The sequence below is a fragment of the Lagopus muta genome, chromosome 11 (assembly GCF_023343835.1).
Source record: "Lagopus muta isolate bLagMut1 chromosome 11, bLagMut1 primary, whole genome shotgun sequence".
Taxonomy (NCBI): domain Eukaryota; kingdom Metazoa; phylum Chordata; class Aves; order Galliformes; family Phasianidae; genus Lagopus; species Lagopus muta.
Window position 1 is genome coordinate 2,433,758 of NC_064443.1, and position 25,025 is coordinate 2,458,782.

The 25,025-nt window shown below is 53.7% G+C and overlaps 4 protein-coding genes across 4 annotated transcripts in view; 2 read left to right on the forward strand and 2 right to left on the reverse strand.

The window, feature by feature from the left end:
• The window catches only part of FANCD2 (FA complementation group D2), a 44,928-nt gene extending 32,380 nt beyond the window's left edge, over positions 1 to 12,548 (forward strand). The window contains exons 33-44 of the mRNA XM_048958029.1: positions 1,148 to 1,261; positions 1,775 to 1,902; positions 3,393 to 3,492; positions 4,751 to 4,873; positions 5,649 to 5,742; positions 6,556 to 6,627; positions 7,692 to 7,730; positions 8,321 to 8,395; positions 9,384 to 9,458; positions 11,650 to 11,796; positions 12,295 to 12,369; positions 12,440 to 12,548. Of these exons, the coding sequence (XP_048813986.1) occupies positions 1,148 to 1,261; positions 1,775 to 1,902; positions 3,393 to 3,492; positions 4,751 to 4,873; positions 5,649 to 5,742; positions 6,556 to 6,627; positions 7,692 to 7,730; positions 8,321 to 8,395; positions 9,384 to 9,458; positions 11,650 to 11,796; positions 12,295 to 12,369; positions 12,440 to 12,490 (1,093 nt within the window). The 3' untranslated portion in view covers positions 12,491 to 12,548. The remainder of the gene's footprint in view (positions 1 to 1,147; positions 1,262 to 1,774; positions 1,903 to 3,392; positions 3,493 to 4,750; positions 4,874 to 5,648; positions 5,743 to 6,555; positions 6,628 to 7,691; positions 7,731 to 8,320; positions 8,396 to 9,383; positions 9,459 to 11,649; positions 11,797 to 12,294; positions 12,370 to 12,439) is intronic.
• Positions 12,514 to 13,241, forward strand: BRK1 (BRICK1 subunit of SCAR/WAVE actin nucleating complex). Its single transcript, XM_048958035.1, has 3 exons — positions 12,514 to 12,680; positions 12,767 to 12,849; positions 12,917 to 13,241. The coding sequence occupies exons 1-3, from the start codon at positions 12,563 to 12,565 to the stop codon at positions 12,941 to 12,943; spliced, it is 228 nt and encodes a 75-aa protein (XP_048813992.1). The 5' UTR covers positions 12,514 to 12,562; the 3' UTR covers positions 12,944 to 13,241.
• Positions 13,242 to 13,372: 131 nt separating this feature from the next.
• Positions 13,373 to 18,597, reverse strand: LOC125699002 (PHD finger protein 7-like). Its single transcript, XM_048958036.1, has 7 exons — positions 17,770 to 18,597; positions 17,579 to 17,680; positions 17,197 to 17,321; positions 16,845 to 17,007; positions 16,651 to 16,754; positions 16,324 to 16,431; positions 13,373 to 16,172 (listed from the first exon to the last, which is right to left on the reverse strand). Exons 1-7 carry the CDS (start codon positions 17,974 to 17,976, stop codon positions 15,527 to 15,529), a joined length of 1,455 nt encoding a protein of 484 aa, XP_048813993.1. The 5' UTR covers positions 17,977 to 18,597; the 3' UTR covers positions 13,373 to 15,526.
• A 589-nt stretch (positions 18,598 to 19,186) lies between these two features.
• Positions 19,187 to 24,770, reverse strand: LOC125698732 (maestro heat-like repeat-containing protein family member 6). Its single transcript, XM_048957420.1, has 19 exons — positions 24,339 to 24,770; positions 24,091 to 24,211; positions 23,891 to 23,977; positions 23,532 to 23,636; positions 23,219 to 23,399; positions 23,025 to 23,134; positions 22,655 to 22,804; positions 22,358 to 22,512; positions 22,112 to 22,259; positions 21,719 to 21,900; positions 21,500 to 21,637; positions 21,223 to 21,337; positions 20,934 to 21,071; positions 20,594 to 20,770; positions 20,310 to 20,465; positions 20,028 to 20,129; positions 19,853 to 19,958; positions 19,702 to 19,761; positions 19,187 to 19,566 (listed from the first exon to the last, which is right to left on the reverse strand). The coding sequence occupies exons 1-19, from the start codon at positions 24,359 to 24,361 to the stop codon at positions 19,391 to 19,393; spliced, it is 2,430 nt and encodes an 809-aa protein (XP_048813377.1). The 5' UTR covers positions 24,362 to 24,770; the 3' UTR covers positions 19,187 to 19,390.
• Between the last annotated feature and the right edge of the window lie 255 nt (positions 24,771 to 25,025).

The following is a 25,025-nucleotide window of genomic DNA, read 5'->3' on the forward strand; positions in this document are numbered from 1 at the left end:
TTTGAAGGTAGGAGCAAGTGTAAAAAGAGCATGAGAAGGAAGCAGCAGAATGCAAATCAACACGCTTTTGGCACTCCCTGAGCTTTGAATGCTTTGTAAATGTTAAACTTTCTTCAGAATCTAGCAGAATTTTGTAGGTTTTCTTGTTTTCTAATCAAACTGAACAGTTGTTCTATGTCATGTGCGAAGGTAAGCAGCTGATGATGCCTCTTCTGCTTCTTACTGAGGTGTGCCTCTCCTGTTAGCCGCTGCTAAAGCCATGGAGACCCTGATGGCACTTCTGGCTGTTTCCAAACTGATCATTTTCTCCTTACAAATTATGAATTTGTTGTTCTTTAATCTGCCCATCTTGTAAACCAAAGGACTCGTCTCTCTTTGTCACAAAGGCAGCTCAAGATGAGTTTACCCTCTATTCCATGTGAACAGTAAGATAGTTCTGTCTTGATATAAAACAAGCAAACATATACTGGGGGCTAGAAGTCCACCAACCCAATTATAACTTACATTAATGTTTCGTGAATCTCTCATTTGTTGGCAATCATGAATTATCTTCTGTGTTAAAGGTGCATTTGATCTTTACTGTTATCAAGCCCCTGTGTTCAGTGTGAAGATGTAGAGCATGGAGCCAGCACTTCCAGAATTCGTAGTCAGAGTGGATAATTTCACAGACAGTGGTAGTTCAAAGAGTTAATGAAGGTCTTGATGAAGGTCTTTTCCTTCCTGTTAGGCTTCTGCTTACTGCTTGAGAGCTGACTGCACACCTCACTGCATTTGCACAGCAACTGTCAATAGGCATCCTCTATTTTTCAGATCTGCATAATATTGTTTTAGTATATATGGACTTCTACTTATGTGGAAAGATTTTTTCCTTCCAACCTGGATCTGAAATCCGTGAACTGTAAAGTGGGTAACCTGTGTACACGAGGTTTTACATTCCCTGGAAAGACAAACCATAATGGACAAAGCTAGCAGTTACAATCAGCTTTCAGTTTTTGTGCCCCCTATAACTTCCATGTTGCTGGGCTCTTCTGGTGTATTGGCTTCTTTGCATCAAACATCCCTGTTGCAAACATCTGCCCAGATATGCTTTTCTATGCAGTATCTCTCCTCCTACTCTGGTGCTGAGCTGGACTTTTTCTACCCTCAGGAATGGTTTTTCTCAACATGAGAATTCCAACTTGCTGAGGTCAGCTCTCCAGGTACTTGCAGACAGGCTGAAGCCAGGAGAGACGGAGTTTGTTCCTCTTGAAGAGCTGATAAGGTACAGTCAATGTTTCCCAAGCTCTGAAAGTGATAGATTTCAAACATTATGTATCAGTGTGTGTTCAGGAGCTCTCTTAGGGCTCTGAACACCTCTAAACAGAAAGGTTTGCATTTCATTTGAATGGCAGTGCAGTCAAAGCTGATAAAATGAACTGTTGGATTATAAGATAGGCATTAGTCTATGGGGTGCATGTGTAAGCGTGCTGTGTGAAACTAGCAGGTCAGTAGGATTCACAGAAGGAACAGATGGGTTCTGAGCAGTTAAAATGTCTACAGGGCACAAGACAAAAGCAGTGTATAAAGATGTTGCTAAGCTTAGAGCAGCTAGGGCTTACAAGAGGTTTCTCAGTCATTGACTTTTTGTCTACTGCAGGTTGCTACCCTTTCTTTAGAATGGTACTGCTAGAGACAAGTGCTAGGCTAGGGAGACCTTGGATCTTGAGCCAGTCTGTTGCTGGAGATTACCCTATCTATGCTGTCTTCACCTTTTTGCTTTCCTGTCATTCTGCAGTGAGAGTTTCCAATACCTACTGAATTTCCAGCAGAGCATTCCCAGCTTCCAGTGTGCGTTCATCCTCACTCAGCTCCTGATGGCCATCTCTGAAAAACCAGTGACTGGCTGGAAGAGAGAGAAAATGGGTAATGTGTGAAGAGCCTTTTCTCCTGGATTAGTTTTTGTGCTGTTCTTTTTTTGTAAATCTTGGGTTATGTCTGCAAATAAACAGTTGTAGCAGTTAGTAAAAGGAACTGCAGTAAGTCTATTGGGAGCTCTTTGGTACTTGTTTTGCTGTGCCTCAGTCTTATGCAGAAAGGCAAACTCCAGCTCTTTTGGTTAGTGCTTTTTGAAATTGGAGCCTCACAGCTTTTAAGAGTTCTGTAAGTTTGCTGTTCAGTTTAGCTGCTAATGATGGAGCTGATCACAGATGTAACTGGGTGTAACTTCCTGGTAAGTACACGTAGCTCAGCTTGTTGTGACAGTTCATTTCCAAGAATTGTGGAAATAAACTGTGCAGGTAGAGCTGTTACTCCAGAGTGGAGGGAGAAAAAAATTAGCGACAGCTAACTGTGTGCATCTCAGTCAAGAGAACTGGCCTTCGTAGGGATTAGGACCAGGACCGTAAGAAGAATCACCTTCAAGAAGGTGAGGCATAGGCATCCTTGCAAGGAATAGACAAGAAAAGTAGTTTGTCTCCACTTGTAATTCTTTATTTCAGTGTATGATGAAGACGGTCTCCCCTCTCAGCTGTACTTGTCAAACTGCAGCGTCTCTAGAATTTGTCTTTCTCAGATACCCACGGCCACTCAATGATAAATTCCCTACTTTGATGGGATTTTTACTGTTTTAAACTGTCCCACGTTGGAAGAACTACTCACAGACTGTGTCAGGGAATAACCCGTTTTTACTAATAATGTTCTGTTGGTAAGCATTACTGCAAAAGAGAAACAAATTTGTTAGAAGTTGTGAGTAATCTGTAAACTTCAGTTAACAGTCATGGTTACAGAGCTGTGGCCAAAGCAAAAAGTCACCTGTTATTGGAATACAGTTTTTAGAAATGGATGCCCTAAGGGTGGCATATTGCCTTGTTTAAATATTTGGCTTGTAGGAGCTACCAAAGACCTTATGCTTGACCTAAGCTGGAGGTGGATGGCTTCTGATGAAAGTGGGTATTCCAAACCAGGAGCATACTGGATGTGCACATGCTGTTGGGATAGGTTGCAGAACAGTTTGGGTTGGAAGGGACCAAACCATAGTTGTGCCTCCTCCCTCTGCCACAGGCAGGGACAGCTCACAACAGACCAGGCTGCTCAAAACCACTTCCAAAATCAAAATCACTTCCAGGGATGGAGCATCCACAGTTTCTCTGGGCATCCTACGAACCTGCCTCGCAATGGATAACTTCCTCCTTATGTCTAGTCTCAGCCTCTTTCAGCTTGTGACCTTACTGCTTTCTGGGGAAAATGCATTCCATCTTCTCAAAGTTCAAGTGTACTGAAGGGTAATGATGCTGTGATCTTTTGGCAAGCCATCTGGATACATGGCCTTTTTATGGAAGAAGGAAATTGTTTTGGATTCTTGGGAAACAAAATACATTTGATTCCTTCTGTAAGTTATTCCTTACCTTTTCCAGCTTCACTAGCAAAGCAGTTCCTCTGCCAGTCATGGATGAAGCCTGGTGGGGATCGCGAGAAGGGCAGCCACTTCAACAGTGCACTGCATACTTTGCTCTGGTAAGACTCAAGCCTTTGTAAGAGCACATTAAGACACTGTGGAACTTTTTCTCTTAGTTACTGGTGTTGCAGAGGAGCAACTCCTCTTGGTCATAATCCTCATACTTAGGCAGTTTGGCTTAGCACACTGTTTCTACATCACTGGAAGACAGTGTGTGATGGGAAGAATTCTGCTGGTCACTGGCCATAGAAGCACAGAATCACTGAATGGCCTGGGTTGGAAGGGACCTCAAGGATCATGAGTCTCCAACTCCCCTGCCACAGGGGGGGCCACCAACGTCCCCATTTCATACCAGCCCAGGCTGCCCAGGGCCCCATCCAACCTGGCCTTGAACACCTCCAGGGGTGGACGGGGCATCACAGCCTCTCTGGGCAGCTGTTCCAGCACCTCACCACCCATAGTGAAGAAAGCACGCTTGGACCTTGTGTTAGCTGCACTGTAGCTTGTCAGTGTACATCAGCACATCTACAGATGTGTGTGAAGGCATGTGTGAATGTGTGTCTGGACCCAAGCTTCTGGTTTTGTTTTCATAAAACTGAACACAAATCCACTCTCACTAAAGGCGAGGAGAACAGGGCTGAGTCTTAGGTGAGACAGAATCATGGGATGGTGAAAACTGGAAGGGATCTCTGGAAGTCACCTTGTTTCAGTTGCCCTTCTTCATCAGAAGAAAGCAGGCTGCCCTGGACCAAAAGAGTTTATGACCTTTGGAAGAAGAGGCAGGCAGGTCAAGGAGACTACAAATGTGCATTTATGCTGGGAGGAAATCAGAAGGGCCAAAGCCAAGCTAGAGCTTAACTTGGTCACTAAAGTGACAGACAATAAAAAATGTTTTTGTAAGTACATAAACAACAGAAGGAAGATAAGGGGAGTCTCCATCCTTTATTGGATGTGCAGGGAAGCATGATTATGAGAGATGAGGAGATTGCTGCCATGCTTAATGCTGCCTTTGGCCTCATTCTTTATTAGTAGGTAATAGTTCTCAAAATAGCCATCCCATGAGCTAGAAGACAGAGACAGGGAGCAGAAGGAAGCCTTTTGTATCCAAAGGGAAATAGTAAGCCACCTACTGCACTGCTTGAACACACACAGATCTGTGGGGCTGGACCCAAGGGTACTGAAGGAGCCTGAAGATACTCAGCATAAGAATGAACCAGGCAATTTTAGGCTACGTGCTACAGGCAGTGCAAAGTTCAAGAGCTTGCTGTGTTATTCTGTGTAATATTTACTAATGAACTAAGCTGGTTTTGGATTCAGTGTCTACCTGGAGCACACAGATGACATCTTGAAAGCTATAGAAGAAATCTCCAGTGTTGGTATTCCTGAGTTGATCAATTCTGCCAAAGATGGGTGTTCTTCTACGTATCCCACACTGAGCAGGTAATTACCTCAGTAGACATCAGAACATCACAAGGTACACAGTGACATTTTCTCCTTGTTTTACATTTATTTTCATGTTTTGTTGTCTGTTATGTAATAATTTCATCTTAGTGCCACTGCAGGCAACTCTGGGCATTCCTAAGTATTTTTGGCAGTCCATAATAGGTTAGTAAATAATTATTAGCTTTAAGTTGAGGTGATAAATCCTTGTGCATTGATGCAATGTTGAGCTTTTATTTGCAAGCCATTTCACATGGAGAATGAGCTGTTGTCTGTTGTCGTGTGTGCTACTCCTTTACATGCCACTGCAGTGATAGAAAGCACGCTAAAAGTCACCTTTGGTGACCTGGGGTGGCTGAAAGCACTCCTGGGTTAATATGTAGTTTGCAAAAGCTCCATACTTGGATTTGGGTGATTCTTGCTGCCAGCACAGGAACTAAGAAATGTTGCTTACATAGGGATAGACAAAATTTGTGTGTTTTTGAGGTACCAAACTCATCTTATGCTATGAACTGCAGACTTGTGCGCTCCCAGGGCTACAAAGAGGGTGTCTGTATAATTTATACTGGGGAACTGGTAGTGACTATCCAGCATTCTCCATCTGCATTGAGTGCTTGGGCAGTACCTGCTTATGAGCCCTAGGCTTAATCTCCTGGGATTTCCTACTAAGAAGGATGCCCAATGGGGCAATCTCTGAGTTTCCAAGCTGTTTTAGGGATGAGTTTATCCAGATGCTAATGGATGGCTTTCAGTTTTGCTCTCTCTTTCTTCACAGACAGACATTCCCAGTTTTCTTCAGAGTAATGATGGCTCAGCTTGAGAGTTCCGTGAAAAGCATCCCAGCTGGGAAACCATCAGACTCAAGTGAGGTAGGAAAACATGCATTGGTATCACAGAGGAGAGAAGGACCTAAGCTAAACTGGGTGGTGTAATAAAGATGTACAGCTTGTAAAGGAATCTACTGCTGAACGTGGACTAGGAAATGCAGTCAGAGAGGTTCCTTTATCAGCCCAAACTGATACACAGGTTAATATGTGACTAGCATCCTTTTGTTCCTGCTTTCCACCATCTAAAAATACAGTAAATCTATCAGAAGCTATGAAGAGAAAACAGGTAGCAATCCACAAACTAATATGCTGTGCAGGTGGTCTGCACACCTGTGTGGCTTCACAAAATTATTTTCCAACCTAAAGCTTCTAAAAACAAAGAAGTGTATTAATGCCGGAGGAAGATAAACATGAGTACAGATGTGCATCTGGCAGCTGTCTGAATTCTTTATCAAACTCAGCTTAATTCTGGGGATTACTGATGTCCTGGATGGGCCACACAGCATTCTACACGTATCCTTTCTGTGCAGAATTTTTCCTGGCCTCTGGGCAGCCTGACCTGGTGAGGGGCAACCAGCCCATAGCAGTGGGGTTGGAACATGATGAACTTTAAGGCCCCTTCCAACCCAACCATTCTGTGATTCTGTGAACTCTTAGCATTGTAGGACTTGGGGGTCCTGATCATGCTGGCATTGCCACTGAGTGCTTTTGCTGTGATAGATCTTCCTGTGGTAAAGCTTTTGTCCCTCTGTCTTCAAAATAACTGCACTTTGAGTACAGGAAACACGGTGAGAGCATTCAGCAAAGTGAGAGGAAATGCACATCTTGGGTTACTGTTCCCTTGCATCCCATCAGGTACAACTGGAGAAGCTGCTGAAGTGGAACATTGCTGTGCGGAATTTCCACATCCTCATTAACTTGGTCAAGGTGAGGATCTGTGGTGATGATGATCTGTGATGTCTCTGCTTTTGCCTTGTGATGCCCAGCACATCCCAGTGAACCTGGGTTTATGAGCACATGAGAAAAGTGTGAAGGATGATGTACTGGCAGAACAACCTGGAGGTGGTAAATAAAGGCATTACAACCTGTGTACAAGGGTTTCCATTTTAGCACTCTCTGATTCTTACAGCCTGCACTTCTTAATAACATAGCTGTCACAGAAATGGTAAGTCTGTACAAAGAGAGAAGCAGGCTTTTTCAAGTACAGCTTATGAGCTCTCTTGAATTGAGCTGTGTTCTTCTGTAATAGCAGCACTCACTGGGGCCCTACTTGCACTCCGTGTTCTCTCACAGCACCAGTCTTCTAAGAGCATGAAAGGATGGAGCTAACTCGGTGTTTTTTCTGCAGTCCATAGCAGCACCATGGTAACATCTCAGCACTTGCTGACACCTGTGTGCTCTGTCAGTTCAAATGCTCACAAATTCATGATAGAGTTAGTAACTGGCAAAAAAATGTAAATAAACATGTACAAAAAGGAAACCCTCAGCAGAGCTGAGACCACCTATTCAGATTCTTTCTTTGTTCTCAGACCACAGCTGTGTGATAGCTGGTGCCTTCTGCCAGCTGGCACCATTAATGCACCAGCTTCACTGTTTCCTGTGAAAGACATTCTTTTGCACACCTCAGTTTTGCTTTGTCTGCTCTATGGCTACTTGCCTATCAGCTGGGCAGGGTCTGTCAGCTTCCAGGCTATTAAGAACTTCAGAATCACTGAGATGATTTTGTGCCATCTGCAAAAGGTCTGCATCCCTGCTCTCTTCAGATGGCTCAGTGGCCATCCTGCAAAGCACTTCTGTCTGACAACCATTACATTTCATGCACTTGCACCGTGCTCCCTGTCAAAAATTGAGAATGGATTTTGCTTTGAATAGGTGCCACGTGCCAGCAAATGGAATGCAACAGTGGGCTATTTTTAATTGTTTGCTGTGCTTGCATTGTTTCCTTCAGATTTGCAGACTTATCTGACTCTTTTTAACTCTTGTCCACGTAGGTGTTTGACAGCAGGCCTGTACTCAGCATCTGCCTGAAGGTAAGTAAGAACTCCACTGAAGAGAGCTGCTGAAGCATCAGCTTTTCTGAATAGTTGTTTCCAGTGCAGCAGAGCAGTTACTGCACTCTCTGGAAGGAGCACACGTACCTTTACATTTTTACAGCCTTCCACTTTCTGTCCTTGCATGGCTCAACCACAGAGAATTTGCTGCAATTGCCAGTACTTGCTGAAGCCCTTCCCCCTCTCTCCTTTCCCCATGGTACTTGAAGGCAGAGTAAACAGCCCAACAAGCAGGTCTCCCTTGGAGCCCAGGAAGACCACGCATCTCCCTGCAACTCTCCCTTCTCTGACTAGGATTTCTATAGTGACTCTAATTTTGTTTACTTAGATTCTATTGCCAGTTTGCTGGTAAGACCAGAGTTGTGTGTGAGTATGTGTTTTCAGTCTGCCTTTTCAGTGATTCAAGTGAACCCCTTACTGAGCCTGTATATTTCAGAATAGTCTTCTACTGAGTAAGAGGAGTCTTCAGAGTAGCTTGAAAGAATGTATGGCTATCTTACCTGACTTCCTGGTGATTCTTTGAGAAGGAATTTCAACTTGCCTTTTAAACTATTTGTCATTTTTGGTAGTATGGCCGCCTCTTTGTAGAAGCATTTCTGAAGTTTGCCATGCCTCTCCTGGACCACAGCTTTAAAAAACATCGGGTAAGTGCTTTGGAAAGAGAACTGTCTGCTCTCAGTTGGGAGGCATGCCTAATGCTGGCTGTAACACGTTGGCCTAACACTTGTGGCACTTAATGACCAACGTGTCTGATGTCTCCAGCTGTGCTGTGCCTTGCTTCACTAGCCTGTCCAGTGCTCCCTCAGCAAACAATGTTTTCCAGCTTGCCAAGAGCCTTTGGCAAAGCTGCATGGCTTTGCTGATAGCAGAGGAAACCCTTTCAAACTCCTCCTTCAAATACCATCCCCACAGAGGTGTCCCTGACAGTGGGAAGCTCACATTCAGCAGGTCAGGTTGGTGAGGATTTGCAATCTGGAGGGACAACGTTTTTGCAAAAAATTCTTGCAGCTTTGGGTAGTTCAACATCTGTGGGTGCAGACCAACAGGTGCACCACACCATAGACAAGAACAGTCAGATCCCTTGCTTTGTTGCAAGGCAATGCCCGTTTGTCAGTGAGACTTGGTTTTTTTGCTTAGCCTCTGCATTTCAACCAACTCTCTAAGAAATGCCCATTTCTATAGCAAACTTGAGATCTGTTCTCCAGATATTTAGGGATTTAGGTTATCAGAAAGGATACCTGCTGCACGACAGACAGGGCCTCATAATTCACTCAGCAAAATGGGTTGTTGCCCAGAGTTCATGCTGGAATCGTTTCAAATACCACAATCTGACAGTATTACATATTTTCCTTCCAGTTCCCCTACTTTAGAAGGTTGTACTCAGGCAAGATGTGACAAGATTATCTTGATCCTAATTGCCCCTAATTGCTTTCATTGATAGGTTATGATGTGTGGTCCTTTAATTGCCACATGCACAGTGCAGTTCTCCTATGGCTCATCCTGTTCACCTGATGATTCCTAATTGTACCTCTAAAAGGTTTCCCTAGTCTAAAACTCTTACATTAATTCTTTTAGTCACTTGTGGGACAAAATGCTTTGACAATTATTTACTGGTCTATGTTTTTATTTCAGGACGATGTGCAGAGTTTGCTGAAAACATTGCAGCTGAGTACCAGGCAGCTCCATCACATGTGTGGCCATTCCAAGGTAAGTTCCAATTGTTCCACAAACTCCTCTTGTAAGCACGTTTTATTCTTTTCCCTGTTTTTCCAGGGCATGGCCAGGTTCAAATTGCAGTCTTACATGTGTCAGTTATAGCAAAAGCTCTGAGAGGAGGTGAAATAGCCACGATCAACAGCCAAAAAGCTGAAGTATTTGATTTGGAAGCTGCTTAATTGGATGTCAGATCAGGTTAGCATATCCTATTCAAAAGGAAAGTTATCTTCTGTTGTTGGCATCTGCAAGAGAGTTTCTGAACACACAAGCCAAGACCCTGGAAACCTGGTATAAAGTACAACTGCCAGATTGGTAATATGTGAGAGAAGCCATGGCAAAGATCACCAGCCTTGTGAGCCAGAACAAGGAGACAACCATACTCAAAATCCCCTCTAGGTGTCGTCTTGGTTTGTTATGTTGATGTTAGAGAGGGCAAATGGAAAGGATTGTGCTGGTGGCATCCAGCCAGTCTGCCAGCCTCTGTGTAGGGAGGGAAAGAAGGAAGGAGGACTGTCGCCCTGCTTGCAGTGTGGGCAGCCAGTGCTTGTCCCAAGAGAGACAATCATGGGGGGAAAAATGCTGTCAGAAAAAACTTTACTTGTGCTGCTTTGTTCCTTCCACGTTCCTCAGAGGCCCAAGAACACATTTCTGACAAAAGCTTTTCCAAGGCAGGTGAAGGGAGAAGACCATAAAGCGTGGCTCCACGAGGCAGATTAGATTTGCTAGCAGTTTAGTCCAGAGCTGGCATCAGGAGCAGAAAAGTTCAGCTGAAAAGCAGAACACACCATTGCAGCGTGGCAGAGAACCTGTCCAGTCAGTCTGGTGAACTGGAACCTGGCACAAACCCTGGAGATGCTAAAAAGCAATTCTCGTGTTTGAAACTGAAATCCTCATGCCTACTTTAAAGTCTCAGTTCACTGTGTGATCTGGATAACATCACTGCAGTTTCAGTGTTGTATTTGCCTTTGCACTCAGCCAGGATGTCCAAGTGCTGTTTCCTGTGGTCCCTCTTAGCCTATAAGCACAGTCAGTGAATACTTCTGTCTCACCAGTGTGGTCTGATCAGGTCTCTGTGCCAAATGGTTTGGGGAAAACGAGAGAAGGAGAATTTCTGGGGTCAGATTTTGGCAAATGAGAATGTGCTTTGTTGAGACTTCAAACTGCCTGCAGGCAGTGGGACAGGTTCCAGTCCCCAGGGAGAACAGTGACATTGGCAGTGTCATTACTGCAGTCGCTCCTGGGTAGGTTCTGATTGGTGCCAATGATTGCCAGCTCCTGCCTGTACTCAGACCAGAGAACAGATTGCTGTTGTTACTCTGGTACTTCTCTGCTGGTAGCAGACGAAGGAAGGCAGTGCCTCCCTACCCTCATGTGTTGAACTCATCCAAGATATGCAGTTGATCTGATTTCAGACTGCAGCTAATGAGAGGATCTGATGCTAGAAGGCTGCAAAGTACTCTCATGAAAGAAAAATATTCTTATGCACAACGTAGTTGTTTATGGCTCTCTGTTTCAGCAATGACTCCGTGCTGTATTGCACATCCAAGCCTTGCAGGAACAGACTGCTCAGACAGGCTCACTCACCCAGAGCTAAATCACACACACTACCTGGCATAGCTGCCCTTCCTCAGCTGCTTTGTGCTTACAGCAATTCCATCTCTTCCCTCCTGTTCCAGTCCTCCAAAAGCCTGCGTTTCTTTGTTCTGCACAAGATGGCTTTTGAGTTTTAGATTAGATCCCACACATCTAATGTAAAGGAGCTGTGTCAGGCACTGAGCAAGAAGAGATTGCCATTGCAGTGGTTTTTTCTACATCTTTCTCATTTCTTCTCTGTGCTTGGCAATCTGATGTGATGAGCTTGCAGCTATCAGCAAGTAGCTGTGTCTCTTCCTAGGCAGGTGGTTTGGTGCTCTGATGGCCGTAGCTCTGCTTTTTGCTGTGCATTGGGACTGTGCGGCTGTTCATTGCTGCCCTGCAGAGATGACTGCTATTTCACCAGCAATAGCTTGCTCCATCCCACCTGTGTAGCCATGGCCTGGGCTAGCACTGTTCCCTGGAGCTGCTACAGCAGAACATATTTTGCCAGTGACATTCTCCACCCAGCCTGGGCTTGTGGAGCCTCAATTTTACAGGCACTCAGCCTAGGCACAAACCAACCAGACCCACTCTGTGCTGTTTTCAGATTCACCAGGATCTCGGCCTGACCAACCACGTGCCTTTGCTGAAGAAGTCCCTGGAACAGTTTGTGTATCGCGTGAAGGCAATGCTAGCTTTCAACCGCTGCCAGGAGGCCTTCTGGGTGGGCATCCTGAAGAACCGAGACCTGCAGGTGAGCACTGCTGTGCTGCATGGGCACCGAGAGCTGGGGGACAGTGCTCACCTTGTGCAGACTGCAGCTAAGAGGCCACGTGAATCATAGAATGAATCACAGAATGGCCTGTGGTGGAAAAGGAGCACAGTGCTCATCCAGTTCAACCCCCTGCTGTGTGCAGGTCGCCAACCAGCAGCCCAGGCTGCCCAGAGCCACATCCAGCCTGGCCTTGAATGCCTGCAGGGATGGGGCATCCACAGCCTCCTTGGGCAACCTGTTCCAGTGCCTCACCACCCTGTGTGTGAAGGTGGCTGTTAGAGCTGTAGCAGAGCGGGAAGTACTTGAAGTTGGCCGTGTTCTGCACCTCAGGGTGCCGGCCCGGTGCGGCCCATCGCACTGGTTACTCGTGCTGTTTGCAGATAAGGGCGGGGGTCCCTTTGCTCGCTGCCCCATCAAGGCTACCGAAACGCTTTCACATCCCGCCCGCTCAGCGCCGCTCTTCCTCCCTCCGCTCAGGGAGAAGAAATCCTGTCCCAGGCTACCGCAGCTCCGGAGGAGGACTCGGAGGACTCGGAGGACGGCGGAGCCGAGGTAGGGCCGCCCACGGCTCCGCGCCGCCGGGCCGGGCCGCCCGCTGCCGCCTGAGCCCGCTGTCCCGCAGGAGCCGGGCGGCGCGGACAGCGACAGCGACAGCGGCGGGGCGGGGCGCTGAGCCCGCGGGGGGGCGGGAGGAGGAGGAAGAGGAAGAGGAGGCGGCGCGCATGCGCGGGCGGCGGCGGCGGCCATGTCGGTGCAGGAGGACCCGGTGCAGCGAGAGATCCACCAGGACTGGGCCAACCGCGAGTACATCGAGGTGATCACCAGCTCCATCAAGAAGATCGCCGACTTCCTCAACTCCTTCGGTGAGGGCCGCGGGGTTTGGGGGGGAGGAGGAGGAGGAGGAGGGGGAAGGGTCCGGGCGGGCGGGCGCTGACCGCCGCTCCCGCAGACATGTCGTGCCGCTCCCGCCTGGCCACGCTGAACGAGAAGCTGACGGCGCTGGAGCGCAGGATCGAGTACATCGAGGCGCGGGTGAGCGGGCGGCGGGGCGGGGCGGGGCGCGGCGCGGGCGGGGGCTGAGCGCTCGCTGTCCCCGCAGGTCACCAAGGGCGAGACGCTGACGTAGACGCCGCCGGAGCCCCCCGCGCTCCCCCGCCGGCGGGGCCGCGTTGCCGGGGCCGCGGAGTGCCGCTGGGGGTCCTGCACAGCGCCCGGCGACGCGCATCTCCGTCTCCTCTTCCTCCTCCTCCTCTTCCTCCTGTCCGGGAGCTGAGTGGCAAGAAGCGAGAAGCCGCCCTCCGCACCGCCCCCCCGTTTATCGCAGTTCTTCAGCGGGCATCCGGAGCCGCAAGCACACTGCTCTCGTTGAGCGTTTTGTTGGCAGACCGCGGGGTTGGCGGCAGTAAAAGTCTTGTTGCTTCCCAGCAGGCTCGGTACGTTATTCTGCAGCTCCTCGTGGTGCCGATGTGACACCCAAATGCCTTGTATTCCCCTTGTTATCTCCCTGCTGCCAGCCCCGACCTCAGCTGGTTGCTCCCTGGAGTGCGTTCTCCCTTAAGGTTTCCCTGTCTGTGGGAAGCTTTGCTTTCTGCTCTCAAAGCAAGAAGACTCCTCTAAGCCATCTCGAAGCTGCATAGCCAGCTGTGGGTGCCCGTGGAGGCAGCAAAGGCCAGCCTGGGGGGATCCTGCCCAGGTGCCTGGCACCCAGCCCAAGGCAGGGGGTTGGACCTATGCTATGGTATCCTTAAGATCCCCTCCAACCTTCTCCATTCCGTGACGTAGCTTGCTGTCAGGTCAGGCTGCACATCCCTGCTGCAAGGCTGACAAGACATGGGGTGCTGTGCTTGGGTGTGTCAGAGGTTGACACACTGCTGTCATGCAGCAGGAGCAGGCAGAAGAGCACCCAGCTCTTCTTGGAGAAAGCTGCATTGAGGCCTGTGGACACCAAAAGTCCACCTGTGTGCTGTGTGTGCTCATGGATGGGCTGGAGTGGAGTCTGCAGAGAGCTTGGTGGGGATGAGGCCCTGAGCAACCACGTCAGTCTTGGAAGTTGACAGTGCTTCAAGTGCACCTGTGTGGAGCCCAGTAATGGGAGTTAAAGACCTCCAGAGGTCCCTTCCTGCCTAAATTCTCATAGCATTCTTCAGCCTAATGGGGTGGAAGACAGAATATTGCAGATATCCCTGGATCTAGGGCTGAACCTTGCTAACTTCTTGGCTTGAGATCCATTTGCTTACTCTGCTTCTCAGCTGACTGTGCGCTGTATCTCTGCCTGCTCTCTGGCAGGCTCTGCAGTGGTTCCCCCTTCTGCCAACCTGCTGTTTCCAACAGCAGCAGGTGCTGCTGTGTGTCCAGAGCATATTGATGTATATGCGTTTTCCCTGCTACAAGTGTATTGTAGCAGCAGATGAACACATGCTCTGTATCCTCAAAGCACGCTTTCATTTGGCCCTGGGAGAGCTGGGTGCTCAAGCAGCCTTGCACCTCTGGTTGTTAATGCTCACAGTCTTGTCCCAGAGCCCAGCATAGAAGAACAGTGAGATACACAGACTGAATTCAAAGTTGCAGTCTGATCCAAAGTACATTCTAAGGCACATGAGGTGTGGACCAGGAGCTCTCTAGGTACTTCTTGCTATCAGAGCCGTGGTGTTACAGCACTGTACTTTGAGGAAAGATAGGAAAGAAGGTCTGTAAGAGAAAATAATCTTAAACGCTATTGAATGTAACAGAGAACTGCTGTTTGTTCCTGCTGAATGCCCAGCTCTGGGAGGCTCTGAAGGTGCAAGGAGGTGGTGTCCGCTTCCCTGTGGGTGCCAAGGCCCTGGCAGAAGTGCTCTCCCAAAGAGAGGGCTTGCCCTGCCTGCTGGGCACAGGGGTAGGGAAAAGTTCTGATTCACTGGGCTGTTTTTGTCGCTTCCCAAAAGCTGTCTGCACCCACTCACATCACTGCACCGCTGTTTGCTCATGAGGATGCTGTCAGGGGTCCATACTTACCACAATCTTGGGCCTTCCATGTGTGGGGGATGTGATTTTTAAGAGCTTTATTTATTCAGAGATGGCATTACATGGGGTTTCTAATTTAGCTGAGTGATTAAAGAATATCGCAAAACCAAAGCACATGTTGGTTACTCTTACTGAAATACAGTAGTCACAGAGGTCCCAAAATAAACACGGTGCACGCTGTCAGTCTCTGTGCTTGTTGTTGGGGCTTGGCAACCCTGCACTGCTCTGGCTGGATGTGATCTTGGCAGCACTGCTGCAGAAGCATTGGAATCACCAGCTGGGACATAGAGCTGCTGGAGCTTTGTCTAAACTAAAGCCAACTTCACACTGACTTCAATGCGAGTAGTAGTGGAGGTGGGTATGTGTCTATCCAAAACGGCTCTGATACTTGTGTTGTGCAATTAAGACTGCAAAACAGGGCCACCCCCTCCCCGCCAGCCCACTGCCCACATCCCTCAGGGCCACCTCCCCACAGCTCTTGCACTCCTCCAGGGACGGTGACTCCCCTTGAAGCTGCACCACAAGGCAGAGAAGAACCAAACCGACAGTGGCATGATGGAACTGTCACTTTTACTGATGGACTGTGGTGACTTTACACAGCAATTGGAGCTGGCACACGGCTGCTCCTGCAACATCAGTGGGGCTGGTGGTTGATGTTCTGGGCCCGACGTGGAACCCGGGAGCGGCTTCGCCCCCGGGCTGGCCTTCACCGCCTGGACCGGCTCCTGCGGCGACTGCAGCCGACTGCTCTGGAGTGCCTCAAGGACCGAGATGTCCTTTGGCTGGCAGAGGTCGGGGTGCTGCTCTCGGTACTTGGGGCTGCAGCACGGCTGCTCGCATAGCATCCTTGGAGCTCATTGCATGCATCGTCAATGCGATGTAAACGTGAGCACATTCTCTTCCATTTTATCCTGCGCTGGCTGGACAGGCCTCTGCTCTCAGGCACCTTGGAACTGTGAGCTGACCCTGATGGTGCCTGGCTGGTGATGCTGGAGCCGCTGCTCGTCTGCGATGTCACAGGGCCTTGGAGAGGCCCGTGTCCCTGTTGGGTGGCAGTGCTGGGGCCAGCGCTGTCCACATTGCTGCTGGAGGCTGTAAGGGAAGGCAGGAAGATGAGTGGGATGGAACTCCAGCCCTGGGGTGGGACAGACTCCCACCCCTTCTGGACCAAAGGGACTTGAGCAAGATCTCGCCTTGCCCCAGCCCAGCAGCACGCGGCTGTTTGTCTCTTACAGGTGCCCTCTCCAGCACAGGCGTTGCACTCCCAGGCCTTTGTGCTCAGGCTCAAGTAGGAACAGCGCCGATGGGTGCCTCGCGCAGCACAGGAGCTGCAGAGGAGCAGCTGCCAGGGCCTGGGGAAACAAACGGGTTGTGGCCGTGAGGACAAAGTGAGCTGAGCCAGGGAGCGCCCGGCACAACTCTGGTGCTCAGTGTGTGCTCTCCCAGCCCGTGGTGAGGCTGCGATCCCATGCGGAGGCCCAGAGGGCTGCTGAGGGAACTCACCCCTCTCCTGCTCGGTCCCTGCCGTGGGGGTAACGGCACTCCCTGGCATCGCAGCGCTTGTGCTTGTCTCCCTCTTGTACGTATGAATTGTTGTCCCATATTGGTCCTCTGCCAGAGAAAGGAAGAAATCTGATGAGCAACCACTGCCTCTGTAGTAAGACGGACGCAGGCCATTCCTGCTCTTCCAGCCCAACACCGTTTCCAGCTTCTCCATGAAGCTGAGGCCAACGCTCACGGGCGGCAAAGATCCAGGCCTGCTTGGGCCATCCCTGGGCAGGCACAGCTCTTGTGCACTCAGGCCTGGAGAACCAGGAATGGGATACCAACCTGGATGGGATACGGATCCCCATGGCGTTCATATAATCAAAAAATTCGTCCTCGTCTTTGCAGTGTGGACAATGCAAAGTAATGCCCGCACACAGGGCCAGTCTCTGCAGCAGAAACAGAACAGGGTGAGTGTGAGCCAGGCCTGGTGCTGCTGATCACCTGCCGTGCTCATGGGGTGAGGAGAGGGCTCCTACCTGGATGCAAGCCCGGTGGAACCAGGCGTGTCGGCAGGCTGGGCACACCATGGTGCTGTAGGACACGCTGTCCCCCACGGGCTCCATGCAGATGATGCAGGTCGTGTCCTGTGCCGGCGCCGCCTTCACTGCCTGCTTCAGGTGATGCTCTGTGCAGAAGGACCTGGGGGAAGACGGGAGGGACGGGCAAGGTGAGAAGTGCTGCGAGGAGGGCAGAGGAACAGGAAGGAGCCCCAGGCCTTGGCTCTGGCTCTGCCAGGCTGCTGGGAGGCGTCACGGCGCGCTCCTCGCTTCTTTGGCTGGTGCTGAAGCAGGGCTTGGAGGCTCGCAGGCGATGCCTGGCAGCCCTTACCTGTACTCTCCAAAGTACTGGGTGACGCATTCACCCTTGGAAGCGCAGGGGAGATGGAAGCTGCGGTCGCAGCCCGGCTCTGCGCAGGTGATGGCGGCCCCCAGATTGCCACAAACGAAGCAGAGCTGTAAAGAGCAGAGCATTTCCCATCAGCTGCAGGCTCAGGGCCTACGCAGCGGGCCCCGCACCTCTGTGCAGGGCACGGGATGGGGGCAGGGCTGGGTGGCACTCTGCAGAGCTGCCTGCTGAACAGGGCTGGTCTGCAAGAGCAGGGATTTCTCTTGGGGCTGGCTGGAAGGGCTGGGATTGCTTTCTTTGGACCAGGCTAAGCTCAGCCATGCCTCCGCTGGCACCAAGCTCCCTGTTCCGGTGCGGTGCTCACCGTCTGCTCTGCCTGCACGATTGTGTGTATAATCTCAACCCTGCTTAAATCATCATTTCTCTTCTGTATTGCTGCTCCTTGAAGAAGGCCACCCACAAACAGCTGTATGGGAAAAGAGCATGATCTTGTTATGGCAGAAAGGAGGGAACCATGGTTTGGAGGATGGTGGAAGGAGCCGTGAAGGAACTCACTGCACAAAACTGGTGGAAATAGATCCCACTGATGATCAGTTTGTGCCCATAGATGTCTTTGTCAGCATCTCCCTGACCACAGAGCACGCAAGCTGGAGAGGAGAGAGGAACAGCAGTGAGCGCCTTGTGGGGCCAGGTGCCCCCGGGGGCTGTCCCAGGGGCTGCTATGTGCCAGCTGTGCCAGCGGAGGGGCTGGCCAGAGGCCATGGAGGGGAAGGGACTGCAGGCCCAGCAGTGCCAGCAGGCGGCCACAGCCCAACCACGGCATCCCTCTGCCCAGTGGAGGGGAGCTGTGCGCAGCAATATTTACTTTCACCCATCTGCCATGAGCTGGCAGGCTTCTTTGTCCCCTTGGACATCGTGTGCACAAACGGCGAGCACTCGCAGAGTGTCTGTCCCAGCAAAACCAGGCTTTCTCCTCTGCGTGACAACCTAGGGGAGAAGCGGGACGAGGCTGAGTTCTCAGCTCAGGCCCCGAGCGCTGGGGAACCCTCCTCCCTGGGCAGCCTCAGGCAGCCCCTTCCTCCCTGCTCACCTCACCAAGTCGCACTGAGCTCGGCCTGAGCCCCGCAGCCTTGGCTCTGTTCCGCACCCCGCAGGTCACAGTGGTCGCTCTGTGCCACACCTGCGGAACCATCACACCTCACCGGGGCTGAGGGCACCCAGGCAGCAGGGCGGAGGCTCTTGCAGCCAGCGCAGGGTGAGGGGCCCGGTGCCATCAGTATCCCAGTCAAGTGTTTATGTGCTTCCGTGACTTTGTTGCTTGCTGCTCATTACCTCTCGCTACAATAAATGACTCGATTCACAGAATCACAGCGTCTCAGTGGTTGGCAAAGACCTCTAAGATCACCAAGATCAGCAGTGGTGTGGTGTGTGTGTGCTGTAATACAAATGAGTACTGCTTGTGTGAGGTTTCTTCTCTGAGTGCAGCAGGGCAAAAACAGCGTGGCTGCCCACCACAACAGTGAGGCTGAGGTGGAGATGCACAAGGGTGCACCTCGGTGAGCTGAGGTGGAGAGTCCAGATACTCGGTTTAAGGGCTAAGGCTACACTTTGAGGTGCAGACCATAGTCTCTGGGGCACAAAGCCTCTTCTCAGTCTCCAAATAGCTTTTTTGCAGACCCAAAGGCACGGTTGTAGTGCTCTGAGCCTCTTCTATAGTGCCCAGTGTCTCTCCTGTAAGACCAAAGCTGCTGCTTTGAGTTCAGAGAACCATTCGTGGTTCTCATTCTTTTCAGACCCCGCATGTCCTTAGTGGCCTCAAGCCCCCTTTTTGAGGGCCTGAAGTTGCATGTTGGGGGCCAAAGCCTGATTTTTAAGGCTCAAAGTCTCTTTTGGGGATCAAACTGCCATTTTGAGAGCTCAAACCATCACTCTGGGGCATCCAAAGCTGTTGTTTTATTGCCTAAACCTCCATCTCTGTTTCTAACGGTCAAAGCCTGATTTGCACAACCCTGAGCTTCAGGCTCACGTACTGAGCCAGCGCAGGAGAAGATGCACAAGGAGCAGAGCTGAGCAGCAGGTGGGAGGAGATGCACGAGGAGCAGAGCTGAGCAGGAGATGCGTAAGGAGCAGGGCTGAGCAGAGGGCAGGAGGAGATGCCAGGAGATTTCCAGGGCACTCAGCTGTCTGCCTGTGAGGAGCGCCACCAGTGCCACACACTGTGGAGCCTGGAGAAAAGCTGCCAAAAGCCGAAGCCTGACGGTGGTGGTGGCCCTGTTTCTCTCAGGATCCATGCCGTCTGAAGGGACTGCAAAGATATGGATCCACTGGGGTCTCGCAGCACACTGTGAAGGCCTGAGATAACAGAGGAACAGAGGCTCTATGATAGCCGTGTACCTGCAGGACGCCCAGCTCTCCTCACCAGCAGAAGGGAGCAGGGGACAGGCATGTCACCTGCCGGCTGCCCCAACATCCCACTCCCTGGCTCACCCTGGTAGATGTTCTCTCTCTCAGCCTGCTGCTGATCCCTCTTGTGCTGCCCTAAGAGTCCTGGTAACATAAACCCCATCAGCGACCCCGGCTGCTGCCTGGGTGCAGCATGGAGGGCCGGGCCCAGGGGAAGCTCAGTCTCGTGGCTCACCGATGAACCTCACGGCCTCCCGCCGCAGGGGCTCCTGCGGGCTCTGTAGGTAGAGCAGGCTCTGGCCCAGGTAGTCCTGCGCTGCGCTCTTCCTCCTCTCCACCAGCTGGAGAGAAAAGGGCACGGAGTCAGCGAGCAGAACTGAGCCTGTCCTGGGCTGTGGGAATGCGCGCACCAGGCACTCGCCGATCTGCCAGAACTGCGCCACCTCTGCCAGGCGCTGCAGCCGCCTCCAGCGCAGGAACCGTGTGGCACCAAGGAAGGCTTTCTGGGAGGCCTGCCAAACGGCTGAGATGCCACTGCAGTCCGAGCAGAGGCAGAGCCTGCGATCCTCGCAGCTCCTCCGCAGGGAGGATGCAGCTGCAGGGGCTGACGCTGCCGTGGGCTGCAGCACCCCTGTGTTTGGGGGGCAGCGCAGGGGCAGCGCCGCCCTCCCCCAAATGAACGCAGTTCCCACCTTGGCCACGCTCTCTTCCTCGTCGTGCAGGTGCAGATACAGCGGGACCAGGCTCCTGTACACCTCCTTCCGCATCTTCCTCTTCTCTCTGCCCTCCACAAAGCTCAGCGTGTCAAGGAAGAGGTGCATGGAGAGCTGGCGCACCGTGCCGGACTCCTGCGAGGAGGAAGGAAGGATGTAAATGTCAGCTCCAAGTCTACTGTGAGCAGGGCCAGCACCGCCAGCGTGGGGACACTGGGGGCCCGGCCACATCCCTAGCAAGCTGGGCTCCCTGCTCCCCTTACGTCCTCAAAAAGCGCTGGGAGATTGCCGGCCAGCTCCAGAGCCACGAGGCTGAGCTTCCCCCTCTCCAGGAGCCGCAGCAGGGTGCTGAGCACTGGCAGGGCCACGGCGCGGGCGCCGCTGTCTGCATCCTGCAGCTGCTCCATGATGCACGGCAGCAGGCCGAGCATTTTCCTCGCCTGCGGGAAAAACAGCCCAACAGAGACCATTGCTGGGGCAGAACGGCTCCAGCTGCAGCCTCCCTACTGGCTTGTCATCGTGGCACGGTGCCGGCAGGCAGGGCGGTCCCACACAGCCCCGGGGCAGCAGGCAGCTGATGGGCAGAGAGCTGCTCCTGCTCACCGCGTCCGGCCTCTTGCTGAGCTCCAGGATGCTCCTGAGCACCAGCTGCTGCGTGCCCACGCTCTGGCTCTGCAGACAGGTGTTGAAGAGGCTCACGACGCGGTGCAGCTCTTCACTGGGGTCCACGCACTCCAGCATCTGCAACACACGCGGCTCTTAGTGCTGAGTCCTACCACCAGCTCGGGGCAAGGACAGCAGGGCACGGCCAGGCCTGGCCCCGAGGGAGGCAGCAGGGTTGCTGTGGAGGTCCCGCAGCTCCACGTTCACTGCTTCTGCAGCTGCTGCTCACCTCAGCGAGGAAGACCATGGCCACCATCTCCCAGGAGCAGAGCTTGGTGCTAAGCAGCTCAACCAGCTGATGGAAGATGGGGTCACGCAGAGCACCAGGCAGTTCCCTCATCACCCTGGCAGGGATAAGAAGGCACCATCAGCCCTGAGCCGGGCGGGCACAGCTCTCCTGGCCGTGCTCTGCTGCCACAGTGCCCCAGGGGCCACAGGCTGTGTGCTGTGGCAGCGCTTTGTCTGAGAGCTGGGTGCTCCCCATCACCACAAGGAAGGGCTCTCACCTGGCCACCACCTGCACGCCCTGGAGGTGGGTGACGGTGCTGAGAAGCGCGTCCCAGCCCCCCTGCTCCTGGATGGCCTCCATCTGCCTCTGGAGGCCCACGCTGCAGAGCAGCACCTTCAAGGCCTGCACCGCGGACCTGCAGGTGGAGAAGGGTGCGAGTTGCATCGGGAGCCCCAGCACCGCGTCCTGGTGCAGCGGGGGGACGGGGATGTGGCACCTGATGGGAGTGAGCTGGTGCTGCCGGTGCTCCTCCCAGAAGATTCCCACCTCCTGCAGTGTCAGCTCCGTGGTGAAGGACACTTGCAGGAGGAGGGCCAGGAAGAGCTGGGGGAAAATGGCCTCGGCCTCCTTCATGACAAGAGGCAGCTGGAGTATCTCAGGGATGGTCCTCGCTGCCTGCTGAAAGCACCCGGATGCTTTGTCCCATCCCCCAGGTTTCCAGCCCACCTCAAGAGGTGTGGGAATGGAGGAACAGATGGAGAGGGACACCCCCAGAGCACCAGGCAGGTCTAGGAGTGTGTTCCAGTGCCCCAGGGCAGAAACCAGGCTTGGGAGTGGACAGGGAAGGGTAGCGAGGACTCAGGCTGAGCTGGGTGAGTGAGGAACTCACAGCCAGGGCGAGGACACGTGGCCAGTCCTCGATGGATGGGGATGTGTGTCGCAGACAATGGTTTGTGAGCACTTGGAGCAGCTCCTGCAGCACCTTCTCCACAGCTGAGGGCTCCGAGAGCATTTCCCTCCACATGGTGACGGTGACACTGCGGGTCCCCAGGGCTGTCAGCGTGGCTGCCCCCGCCTGGCTGACGGCCGTGGGGCGGGGAGGGGAGAGGAGCCCCGAGGGCCGTGGGCCCCGGACCTGGTGCAGGTGGGGGAGCAGCCCAGCAGGCTGCTAACCATCTCCCTCGGGTGTTTGCCGGCCAGCACGAGCAGGGCCCTGCCCAGGCTTTCGAGAGCCGGCTCAGCTTCGATGGAAGGCAGGCTGCCGTAGATCGTCTTCACAATCTTTCGCACCTGGAGGGGGACACACGTGAGAATGGAAAGGCACCGGAGCAGGGCCCTGCCGCCGTCCCCTCTGCTGCCTGCTGGCCAAACGCGGTGCCAGGGATGGGGCAGAGCCCTGAGGGCGGGAGCTGTGGCAGCCGCAGGTTCCCACCTGCCCTGGAGGGAAGCGAGCCTCTGCTGCCAGCACATCCACCATGTGGGCAGCCAGCTCGGTGCTGTGGAGGCTCGGCGCTGTCATGCTCTCAATGGCTGTGAGGAAGATGCTCACCCTTTCAGGGTACTGAAGGTATTTCAGGAACATCTGTGGGAGAAAGGGGAGGAGGGACGACTCATCCCCTGCAGGGCTGCTTGGCTGTGCGGGCGCCTCAGGAGAGCTGGGAGCAGGGGCTGGGCTGGGTGATGCCTGGGGTACAGAGCGTGAGGGCCCCGCGGGCACCAGGGCTGCTCGGGGACAGTGCCTGCGCTCTTCCTGTCACTGCAGGCCTGGGTTCTCCTGTGGGCTCAGAGTTTGCTCTTTGTACCTCAAAGATATTTCTGGCTCGGTTCTCTTGGGAAACCTCCTGGTGGAGCAAAATTTGCTGGCACTCCCAAAGTTGTGGGTTCTTGGGATCCTTCTGCCACAGCCACATTCCTGGAGAGGAGCGGACACAATGTCAACGAGGGGCCTGGGCTCCTGAAGGTCTGGAGGGACCTGGCCCAACACAACTCCTCTCACTCTGGGAGGCGATGAAAATGAAAAGCTGACGGATAGCCTTCATCGCCTCATCTCTGGTCCCCTCATCCTGTGCTGCGGCTCCATGGATGAGGTGTTCAGCCAGCTTCCCCAGCACAGGGAAGCGTTGGTTCTCTGTGCAGTGATGCCGGAGCACCACAGCTCCCATGAAGCAGGAGCACACCTGGGGAGAGAGGCAGCAGAGATGCACAGCTGAGCAGAGCAGCAGGGCCCAGCCCAGCTCTGTGCAGGCCTGGAGACAGGTGGGCTCCAGCTGGCTAGACAGGATGGGGTGCTGGAGCTGTGTGCTCCCTACCTTGGGCAAGGAGCAGGTGTTGCTGAAGGCGAGCAGCCTGCCAATGCACGCCACGGCCCTCTCCTCCACGGCCGCCAGCTGGCACGTGGTGAAGGGCAGCAGGAGCTGTGGAGAGAAAAGCTGCCGGTGTGCCCACAGCACGGGGCGCTCGTCCTTCTTCTCGCTCCCCAGCTGCAGTGGAGGTGGGTGTTCCATCCCTGTCCTGCTGCGGCCCCGCCGCCTTCCCGCCGATCCCCACCCACCCCTCTGACCCCACAAGGGCCGGTCTTGGGCCGGCACCCCTTGCCCGCAGCTGGCCCTGGGGAGATCTCGCGTGGATCCCCCCTTTACGGCAAATCCCAGCCTTGCCGCAGCCAGACCTCCAGGATGTTCTGCAGCTCCATGAGGACAGAGGTGCCTGCGCTGCCCACCAGCCCCTGCAGCAGGCGGTGCAGGGCTTCCATGGTCTGCAAGGAGGACGGCGGTCAGGGCGGCCGTCCCTGCTGCGTCCTGCTGGCAGCAGAGCGGCATCCCGGCGGTGGTGCCCAGGACGCGTCCCCAGGGCCCAGCCCGTGCGCACCTCCGTGTAGAGCGCAGCGTCCAGGTCCTTCGCGTCCTCGTGGCGAGGGAGGCGGAGGACGCTGCTGAGGCAGGCACGCAGGAGGCCGCTCTTCCGCTCCTCCGGAAGCGGCCACGCGCTGCTGTAAGGGGAGAGAGGGCGGAGGCGCGATGCTCCGCTCGGCACCCCGCGCCCCGCTGCCTGCCCCGCTCAGGGCCGCCGGCCGGGACCGGTGCCACCACGTTGGCCGGCGCTGGGCTGGGCGGTACCTCATGGCGGCGACGGCGCTCATGGCCTGCTGCCGCAGCTCCGTGTCCAGGCGCTCGGCGGGCTCCTCCTGCAGCAGCGCCTGAGGGCACGGTGGGACGGGAAGGGACGGGACGGCGCGGCGCGCCCTGCTTGGCCGACGGAGCCCCGGCACCCCATCCCAGCACCCCTCCCAGCTCCTGGGGCTCCCCAGCGACCCCGCGGTGGGCAGGGCTGTGCCCACCGCCCGGCCCTGCGGTGCTCCCCTTACCTCAATGCACTGCGCCACCTCCAGAGGGCAGACGCACAGCCGGTAATGGGCACCGCAGTCCTCCGCTTCGCAGACAGCGCGGACGGAGGCCAGAAAGCTCAGCTTCTGTGACTCTGTCTGAGACGGCGAGAGGAGTTACGGGTGCTGGCATCAGGGCACCAGCTGGGCACGGCCGGGCAGGGGCAGCCAGGGAAGCACAGAGTGCTCGTCTACCTGGGGTCTGCGTGTGCAGCAGGCACGGATACAGCTCAGGGGATCCTCCTGCGGTGACACGACGGAGGCAGAAGGATGCTCACTTGAGCCTGAGAGCCCCTGCGGGGCTCTGGGGGTGCACAGTGCCCCAGGCCTCTCCGACCAGGCTTTTTCAGGTTGGCTTGGGAGTCTCTGTTGCATCCTGCAGTGAGAGAACAGTGGCAGGTATGGCTCCTGCTCCAGCCTT